This window comes from Rana temporaria, chromosome 10 (genome assembly GCF_905171775.1).
Source record: "Rana temporaria chromosome 10, aRanTem1.1, whole genome shotgun sequence".
NCBI lineage: Eukaryota > Metazoa > Chordata > Amphibia > Anura > Ranidae > Rana > Rana temporaria.
Window position 1 is genome coordinate 74,420,067 of NC_053498.1, and position 10,782 is coordinate 74,430,848.

The following is a 10,782-nucleotide window of genomic DNA, read 5'->3' on the forward strand; positions in this document are numbered from 1 at the left end:
CCGTGTGTGTGGTGGCTCTTGATGTACTCCAGCCTCAGTCCACTCCTTGTGAAAGTCCCCAACACTTTTGAATGGCCTTTTCCCGACAATCTTCTCCAGGCTGCGGTCATCCCTGCTGCTTGTGCACCTTTTTCTTCCACATAACTTTCTATTAATGTGCTTTGATACAGCACTTTGGGAAGATCCACATTCTTTTGCAATTACCTTTTGAGGCTTTCCCTCCTCATGGAGGGTGTCAATGATGGTTGTCTGCACAACTGTCAGGTCAGCAGTCTTTCCCATGATTGCGATTCCTACTGAATCAGGCAGAGACCATTTAAAGGCTCAGGAACCCTTTGCAGGTGTTATGGCTTAATTAGCCGATTAGAGTGGGACACATTGAGCCTAGAACATTGCACCTTTTCACAATATTCTAATTTTCGGAGAATGTAGATTTGTGGTTTTCATGAGCTGTAAGCCATAATCCTCACAATTCTGACGAATCACGGCTTGAACCATCTTGCTTTGCATGTAATGAGTCTCATATTAGTTTCACCTTTAAATTTGCATTAGTGAAATAAATAAAGTTTTGCACGATATTCAGATAAATAAACATTTAATTAAAAAGGAAAAGTGCAGCCTGGCCTGGGCTCCTCCTCTGGGTCACAGGAGTGCAATTCGTTTTGCACTCCCGTGACCTGTTTTCAGTGGCGAGCGGTCTGAAGTCCGCTCTCCGCCAACGTCACTGCCATTAGTCGAGGCAGCGCGTCATCCACGACTTCCGCGTCTGGATCCGCCAGCTGTCTTGATTGATGGCAGTCTCATCGAGCCGCTGGGAATGGCCGCTCCCTGCCACTCCACAGTTTAGCACTCCAATGAGCACGGAGAAGTAGAGCAGAAGCGATGTCAGGGAGAAGTGAGAACCAAGACATTGGTGGCTCAGTTCTTAGTGCAGAGACGCCGGGGACAGATGCAGCATCATGCGGATCTGCGCGAACCAACACAGTGGTAAAAAGGTGAATCACTCTAGACATATAAATATATATAAAAATAGTGAATGTGAACAAATGGTAAACGGTGGGATAGTGAATAATCCCACTATACAAAGTAAAATATGTATAAGTGTAAACTCAAAAAGAATTAATTCAATAGGTGGTTAAATAGTTGAGCAAAAGTCCAAAAAATTGAGGTGATCAAAAAATAAAATATGGAAAAATAGGTGAAAAAATGAGTGGAAGAGTGTCCCAATAATGGTGTGCCAAGCTGTCAGATGGTGGTCGCAGTGTAGCTGGATAACCACTAGGCAGGTAGTTGACAGATGTATAGTTCACTCCCTCACCAGGCTCCCAGAACTCTTACCTCAAACCATAAATTAATATGCATCCAATAGATACTGAATCGCCATAGAGATCTTCTCTCTTGTTAATATCAGCTGGAGCGTCTCCTCGGCCAATTCCTAATACAGCTCCAATAGAGGGAGGGAAAAAAAAGGAACACAAAGGCTCCAATAGTGTAATATTGTAAGACTCAGGGGGAATTTATTAGGGAAAAATCCTGTGCTTACATCAAAACATAAAAACGAGTGCAACGAATAAACATACGAGCGGCGTCTTCAGCGCCGGCTTACGTCACTCCAGGTGTACGCTCTGACCAATCCCTACGCGTTACGACACGGGATCACGTGTCTTCATCTGGGGAACCTGATTGGTAGTACGGCTAATGTTTATATATATATCGAAAACCGGAAGTAGCGGAGCGGCCATTTTATTGTAGCCCGCTATCAGTTATAGATCAAGCTAATATTGTCAGCAAAGTGGCATCAAGTGTCATTCGTATGTGGCTGCATGTACATTAATGTATCCGAATAAAGTTGTATGAGAATGCCAGCCAAGTGACAGAACCCAGCAGAGCGAACTACTAAATAAAGAACATTATAATAAAACCATTTAGCGATATGCAACTGACCATAGAACGGCATAGGGCATCAGCCTAATATGTAAAGGCAATGGACAGATCTATTCCAAGCCAATACTCCTCGCATAAATCCAAATTATGTACTTAATATACTTAGGAATATATAAAAAACATGTATATACAAAGTATAGGTATGTATATAACATGTGCATAAAAATGCACAGGATAAAATGCACGAATAAAAAGTTAAAATAGAGGAATAAAATGTTAAAATATAGAGATAAGAGGGTGGTAAACCCAAAATATATATGGTGAACGAACACCTGGTTTGACGTTGTTACAACAATAGCTACATAGCTTAAAAGTGTAAATCAATACAATCCCATTACTAATAGAAATAAAGATGAAAATAGACAAAGCTAATTCATAATATAACCAAGGTGATTAAAATGCCTATAAGATGCCAGGATCAGAAATTGCTGAGGAAGCAGTTGAGGTCGAATTCAACATTCATTCCTCCTGGTACAAGTGTACGCAAACAGTGAATCCATTTGGATTCGCTTTGACTAATCATTCTGATCTTATGGCTACCCCTCCAAGATGGATTGTATTTTTCGATCCCCCAAAATTGCAATTGGGTCGGGTCTCTATTATGTATCTGATCGAAGTGCCTTGAGACATTATGCTTCGGGAAACCTTTTATTATATTTTCAACATGCTCTTTAATTCTGACTTTCAGAGCCCTCTTTGTCCTTCCCACATATTGGAGGTTGCAGCTGCATTGTAGCACATATACAACACCCTCGGTATGGCACCCAATAAAGTCTTTAATGACGTGAGTCTCGCCCGTATTTGTTGCTACGAATTCTGTTTTTTTCTTTTGAAATCTATGTGACTTGCGGCATGCAAAGCACCCCTTGCATGGGTAAAAACCTTTCCCAGAAAAGAAGGTATATCCAGGTTTCGGTGGGGGTTCAACTACTGTTTTCACAACTAGATTTCTCAAGGTAGGTGCTCTCTTATACAGAATCCTTGGTTTGTCAGGGAGGATTTGTTTCAGGTCTTTGTCATTTTTCAAGATGTGCCAGTGTCTCTTTATCAGCTTGGCAACATCCTTATGTTGAGAGTTGTAATTTAAAATTAGACCCGGTGCTGCTTCCGGTTTTCGATATATATAAACATTAGCCGTACTACCAATCAGGTTCCCCAGATGAAGACACGTGATCCCGTGTCGTAACGCGTAGGGATTGGTCAGAGCGTACACCTGGAGTGACGTAAGCCGGCGCTGAAGACGCCGCTCGTATGTTTATTCGTTGCACTCGTTTTTATGTTTTGATGTAAGCACAGGATTTTTCCCTAATAAATTCCCCCTGAGTCTTACAATATTACACTATTGGAGCCTTTGTGTTCCTTTTTTTCCCTCCCTCTATTGGAGCTGTATTAGGAATTGGCCGAGGAGACGCTCCAGCTGATATTAACAAGAGAGAAGATCTCTATGGCGATTCAGTATCTATTGGATGCATATTAATTTATGGTTTGAGGTAAGAGTTCTGGGAGCCTGGTGAGGGAGTGAACTATACATCTGTCAACTACCTGCCTAGTGGTTATCCAGCTACACTGTGACCACCATCTGACAGCTTGGCACACCATTATTGGGACACTCTTCCACTCATTTTTTCACCTATTTTTCCATATTTTATTTTTTGATCACCTAAATTTTTTGGACTTTTGCTCAACTATTTAACCACCTATTGAATTAATTCTTTTTGAGTTTACACTTATACATATTTTACTTTGTATAGTGGGATTATTCACTATCCCACCCTTTACCATTTGTTCACATTCACTATTTTTATATATATTTATATGTCTAGAGTGATTCACCTTTTTACCACTGTGTTGGTTCGCGCAGAACCCCTTTATTTATGATTTCTTATTTGTGTATTGTAAACACTATTAGGTTTTGCAGCACCGTATCTGTTTTGGGTTATCACTTTTAAGGAGTCTATAGTAGCGCGGAGGCTCTTTCTTCATTTTATAGCATCATGCGGATGCTGCATCCACCTAGGCAAGAATAATTAACCCCCCCCCCCCAAAAAAAAATCTCTTTTAAGGGGGCTCTTCCTTGTGTGCATCACTGTTTTTCACAGAAAAGGTTCTTAAATCCTAATCTGAAAGTTTTGGTATTTGAACAAATTTGTGGCAAAAATGATTAGGGGAAATAAAACTAAATTTTTTACGTGGTCAGGATAAAGGTGTCTATAGACCTAAGATTATTGCCCAATCACACAGGGTATTATTTTGCCTAGCTAAACATTTCAACCCTTCTATTACTGTTCGCTAAAACAGCAAGCAATGAGTTTAAACAGTAAAATGTTCACATGAAAACGCACTAATATTTTATACACTATTCTGAGAAGAGACTGTTATTGACCCCTTTTTAAACTTTTTTTTCACACCAAACGCATCCATTAAACATACCTGTATGCTGCTCTAATGTGGATTGAACTCACTGCCTACAACAGGATGGTGCACTGTAATATATAATAAATATATTGCGCTAAACAAATGTAAATCCGTGAAATAATGAATAGTAATTAGGCAGCCAACATACCAGTGGATAAATGTTAGAAAAGAAAAAGAAAAAATGTAGCGCCAAAAAAATTGGAAATGAAGTGATCCACCTGGTGAGGTGGGCCTCCAAGTGAAAAGCAATCACGCTGGGAAATAAATCTCACACTAGGTCCCCAGTGCTGGCAAAACACAGTGTAAGAAAGATCATATATGCTAGAGCTAAACTGTTATGTTGCTAAAGCTAATATATGAATAGGAACACCTAGAATAAAAAATGTAATAGCCAATCTTACTGGGCAGGTACTAAAGGCACACTATCTTGTGAAACGTAGCACACTCACCGTGTTCACATGTGCTCAATTTCCAACTAATCACAGAATAATAAAAAAAAAAAAAAAAACTGGAAAATTACCAGCCAGGAATACACAGACTTTTCTTTAGGTTAGGTTCACATCTGAACAGGTGCGAGGTGGTGTGTAATTGCACACCTTCCTGCACTGGCAGAGGAAAAAACACACTGCTGCTTAGGAGATACACCAGAATACGGGAAACCCTCAGTCCACACACATTTCATGCACCTCATTTAAATCGCACCCCCCTTGCAATCTGCAGTGGCTGCCAGTGCTATCCCAACGACACTCCAAACAAAGGTTGCAAAACGCTGTGTGTTTGCCTGCACCCCGCTGGCGAAGTCCAACCAGGACGTAACGCCGTGTACGGGAAGAGGAGCTTATGCACTGACGTCACCCGCTGCCATCTCTCCGCTGGATTGATAAATTCAGCTTCCACGCTTGTTCGATATTTTTGTTTTATCCCTGTGCTACCATTAGCGTATACCTTTCTATATGTCCCCCTCCTTTTATCCAAATAAACATACGGAGGCCATTTAGAGCGTTTCCTCTATTTTTTTGGTCATGCATTCCCATGCGATTTCACCCAGCAACTTTTAGTGGAGATCACGGACACTGCAGGCCAGCCCTGGTTTTGCTGCTCACCTGTTTGAAGACACTTCTGCTGTATTGATCATTTGGTATTTTCCCTTGTTGGATACATGCTCACATTACCTTCCCCTGAAGAGAGGTCCATCTTTTCTGGTAAGCACATTGTGTGTTTGGTGGAGGATTCTGTTGTCACGCTCACCAGCAGAGGATTCAAACTCACCTTTTTCACGAGGGACTTTATACTTACCTTGGGGTCTCTCTCTCTCATATATATATATATATATATATATATATATATATATATTTGTTGTGATTTGCATATCACTGTTTAATTACTTTATTTGCGCTGCACATACCCATTGTTTTTGTATTGTTTGCCTGCAACGGATCACATTCACAAAACAATGCAAACCGGTCGCAGGGCGGTTCATAAATTGGTGCATGCATGACTTTGGTGTGATTTGAGCCCATGCAAAACGAATGGGCCTTGATTGCACAGCAATCAACACAGCAAGCCTGGTTTCCCAATATAGGTTGCATGAGAATTGCACAGGAACTGCACCGCATTCCTATGCAAATCACATGTGATTCTGTGTGGTGTGATTTGAGCCCCAAAGAACTGCAGACACCTTTTTTTGACCAACCATGCTATCTGATGCACACAAAAACTACCTTTGCAACCTTCTTTTGAGGGGCTGTTAATTTTGAAGTGACACCTGCAGCAGATCCAAAAACACAGTGTGATTGCAATGCGTTTCCTGCACCACATATGTATGAACCAGGGTTAAAACAGGGCCAAGGAATGCCACTGAGGGTAGCAGAAAGTCCAGCCTGGCTCTGGCATTGGCAGACATGTTGTGGTGCCAACTGCTGAACCAGTAAGCCGGTGAGCACCACGACAAGCTTGCCAGTGCCAGACTGGACTGTCAGTAAAACAAACAATATAAAACTCAGTAACACAAGCAATGCAAAATGTAGCCCAGCCAGCCTCAATCAGTAACTTTTCCAGTTGCCACACAGAATCACACAGTCTCTCACTGACTCACGATTACCTAGTATGAACAGCAGAATTCCTGCAGCAGCATAGCAGTCTGAGCAGTGGTAAGTCTGAGGACACACTCTGATACTAGGCCAGAAGAAAAAGTGACATACCTGGACAGGACAACAGCATCCATGTGGGGGCTGGCTGCTACACAGCACTGTACAAGCACTCTGCACTCTATGGCCCAGGCAAAGCTCCTCTCCCAAGCCCAAAGTTGGATTGGCACTGCAAGCCAATGGGAATACAGGGTGTAGAGAGCACTGGGCAGGACTACATGCACTGCCGGCTCCCACTGTGCTGCCTTGTGATAGATCTGTCAGCCTTCATCCCAAGCCCAATAGACTGGCCTGGCGGTGTTCCACAACGTGCATGCGGGTATGACTAATGATTTATTACACTCTGTGTGCCACTGACTGCAGTGCTGCCTGTCACTGGTGCCATGCATTTCATTTTGGCCAGGGAGGGTTTGAACACACCCCCCCCCCCCCATCTATGCCCCTGCATTTTCCTGGATGGAAGTTACAGCGAAATGCATGACTATGAATCTGGTGCGATTGAGCCATGAATGAAAATGTATACAACTATGGTTTGCTTCTACTTAACAGTACTTAAGTAACAAAACTCCCTAAAAAGCTAAAATTATTAAGAATGACCTTGCAACAAACTGCTTATTAGGAATAAGTTGGAACAACAAATTTATAACCAATGTTTGGCAGAGATCACAGTATAAAAATAACACAACACACATTCCATCTCACCGTATTTATTTAATTACAGAACAGTATTTCAATGTGGTTTGGAATGTGTATATTCTCTATGAAGTTATACAGGGTTACAAAAAAAAAAAAAATGTCCTGCCAATCCTTCTTTGTCCCTGCTTTGTTTATCCACCCCTATATAATTTGGTAGGCTATGTCATCCTTTGCCTGCAAAAAACCTTCCTAAATTTTCCATCAAAATAAGCTATAGCATTAAAAAAAAAAAAAAAAATCCAGAAAACAAAAAGACGCTTGTTGCTGACAACAGGACACAGGTGCATAAATTTACTTTCTTTGAAATAGAAGCATCCCTCAAATATTTGGGTGCTTGAAGGAATATGATCTTCATTCTTACCAAAAGGAGAACATAAATGTATTGCCCTAAAGTAAGGAATAAAAATATTAGAAATAACAAAATTCTGGATTTCCCCTTTTCTGGTATAGGAGTGCACAAAATTTGCAGAATAGTTCAGCATTTGGGATTTCTGCTCGCCTTCAAGACATACAGAAAAATCCTATAGAAGCTTCTATCCAGAATCCTGAAGATAAATCTGTGGAAAACACACCACCATTCTTACAAGATTTCATATTTGTCCACAAGGAAAGCTGTCTCAGTTGAAAACCTCACAGGACTGTTCCCATCCACATGAGTCACTTTGGCTACCTAAAAAATAAAAATAGAAAGTAACACTGTTAAAAAAAATTGGAAGATGCAAAAAACATTGATTAGCCATAGGAAATTCTAAAGTGTGACTAACCTCAGGACACTGCATTCACTATATCTGGTCTTCCACGGTACACAAAACATGGAAATGCAATTATTTTAGTAAACAAACTGCTAAATACCTTTTCTCATCAGCAGTATATAGCAAATTTACAACTTCTATCTGTTCCAGCTGAGCACTGATTAAAGCTTATAGGAGTAGTTTTCATTCTCCTCTTAGGCCGTGTACACACGGGCAAACATGTACGATGAAACCGGTCCGCCGGACCGTTTTCACCGTACATGTCTGCCCGGGGATTTCTGTACGATGGCTGTACTAACCATCGTACAGAAATCCACGCGTAAACAATACGCGGGGCGTGTCCGCGGTGTCACCGCGATGATGACGTGGGCGGGCCTGCCAGTTAAATGCTTCCACGCATGCGTCAAAGTCATTCGACGCATGCGAGGGATGGCGGGCGCTCGGACATGTACGGTAGGTCTGTACAGACGACCGAACATGTCCGAGCGGGCAGGATTCCAGCGGACTGTTTTAAAACAAGTCCAGGAATATTTGTCCGCTGGGAAAAGGCCCGGCGGGCAAATGTTTGCTGGAATTCTGTCCGCTCGGTCCTACACACGACCGAACATGTCTGCTGAAACTGGCCCGCGGACCAGTTTCAGCAGACATGTCTGGTCGTGTGCACGGGGCCCGACTGTCCTATGAGGATGCACAACGCCTGACTTTGTCTGAACAGTGCCGATTGCTCATGTGCGGATGACATTGCACCCCTCCAAAATAAGTAAACTCCACACTATTAATACACATCAGCCTAAACATGTGCAGAGTGCCTCCAAGGCTCTGTACTATCAGCTGATGGATTGGGGACTTTGGAAGAAGGGGAGGATCAGAGAAGACAGGATTAAACAGCTTTTACACAATGTGGAGGATTAACCCCCCCTTAGGTACCACAGTGAGTATAACAAGCATAGGGAAGGGTTAACACCCCTGTAACATTTGTTTTGCCTTTTGTGCCCCTGTACAGAAGATTTCATCTCACTTTCTGTCCCAATGACAATTGGATTTTGAAAATGTTTGGTCTCTGTGGAAACAAGGATTGGTGATAAAGCTTCAGTGGCGACACCTTTTTTCCATGATAGCCCTTACAGGAGAGAATTTCCTTTTCTAAGGGTAGATTTTCTCACTTTCTGTTGTCTGCCTCTGTAAGTAGGAGTCGTTTGTAAGTCGGATGTTTGTAACTCAGGGACCGCTTGTATTACCAATTCTAAAAAGAAAAACCTACCCAACAGGCTTGGGCTGCACACATCCTGCAAGCCACAGGCAAAATGTTCCACGCAAAATTAGAACTAGTGACCAAAGGTTCTGAAGCCAGTCCCATCAGTGAAAGCTCCTATATTCTACTATATTCTTTATGGAACAAACACAACCACTGCATTAATATATAGACAATGTTTGGGGTTGACTTGCTAAAACTGGAGAGTGCAAAATCTGGTGCAGCTCTGCATGGTAGCCAATCAGCTTCTTATTTCTGCTTGTTCAATGAAGCTGGCAAGAAAAAATAAATAAAAACTGGAAGACGATTGGTTTCTATGCAGAGCAGCACCAGATTTTGTAGTCCAATTTGAGTAAATCAACCCCTTTGTGTTCATTTTAACTGCTTGCCAACTGCCTAACGTACATTTATGTTGACAGAATGGCACGGGCAGGCAAAGCAACGTACAGGTACGTTGCTTTAAATCTGACACATAGCAGGCGTGCGCAGAGCGGGGAGATGCCTTTGTAAACAAGACATTTCCCTGTTCTGCCTAGTGACAGGACCCCGATCTACTGCTCCCTGTAATTAGGAGCAGTGATCAATGTCGTGTCACTGGTAGCCCAGCCACCTCAGTTAGAATCACTACCTAGAACACACTTAATCAGTGCATTTTTATAGTACCGATTGCTGTATAAATGACAATGGTCCCAAAATAGCGTCAAAAGTTTCCAATGTGTCCGCCGCAATATCACAGTCACATATAAAAAAAAAAGGAAAAAAGCTGATCGCCGACATTACTAGTAAAAAAATTAAATTAAAAAAAATGGCATAAAACTATCCCCTATTTTGTAGACGCTATAACTTTTGCACAACATACGCTTATTGCAATTTTTTATTTTTTTGGGGGATATTTATTATAGCAAAAAATATAGCTTTTTTTCAAAATTGTCACCCTTTTTGTTTATAGCGCAAAAAATAAAAACGGCAGAGGTGATAAAATACCACCAAACGAAAGCTCTATTTGTGGGGGAAAAAAAGGACATCAATTTAGTTTGGGTACCATGTGGCACGACCGTGCAATTGTCCATTAAAGACGCAGTGTTGAATTGCAAAAAATAGCCTGGTCATTCAGCAGCCAAGTCTACCGGGGCTGAAGTGGTTAAAAGCCCAAATTCATGTTTTATACCCATATTTAGGGTATAAGACACAGTCATACACATCATCCCAGAATCTACACTGCCTCTTTACCCGAATTGCAGGCCAATCCAAATGTTTTTCTTCTTATGGCACAAAGCTGCAAGTGGCTCTGCTTGCACAGCTGCCTCACCCAGGTTTGTTACTATTTACATGATATTACTACAAGTCCCACCTGCCATCACAGTAGAGGGAAGACATGCAGAGCATGCCAGTGATCTGTCCTCCCTCCCCACCATGAAGTTCAGCTTTGCTTCCTCCAGCCAGGTCCATACCTCGCTACAGACCTGAGGCTGGGGGAAAGCTCTGTTAGAGCCTGTGCACTGCACTACTCACAGATGCAATACTCTGCAGGCTTTATAGCAAAATATTAGCAAATGCATTTTGGTTGCTGCATTAC

General features: G+C 41.9%; 1 protein-coding gene across 1 annotated transcript in view; it reads right to left on the reverse strand.

The window, feature by feature from the left end:
* Positions 1–7,197: 7,197 nt before the first annotated feature.
* ARCN1 (archain 1) overlaps positions 7,198–10,782 on the reverse strand; it is a 37,699-nt gene continuing 34,114 nt past the window's right edge. The window contains exon 10 of the mRNA XM_040325491.1: positions 7,198–7,872. Coding sequence (XP_040181425.1) covers positions 7,783–7,872 — 90 coding nt within the window. The 3' untranslated portion in view covers positions 7,198–7,782. The remainder of the gene's footprint in view (positions 7,873–10,782) is intronic.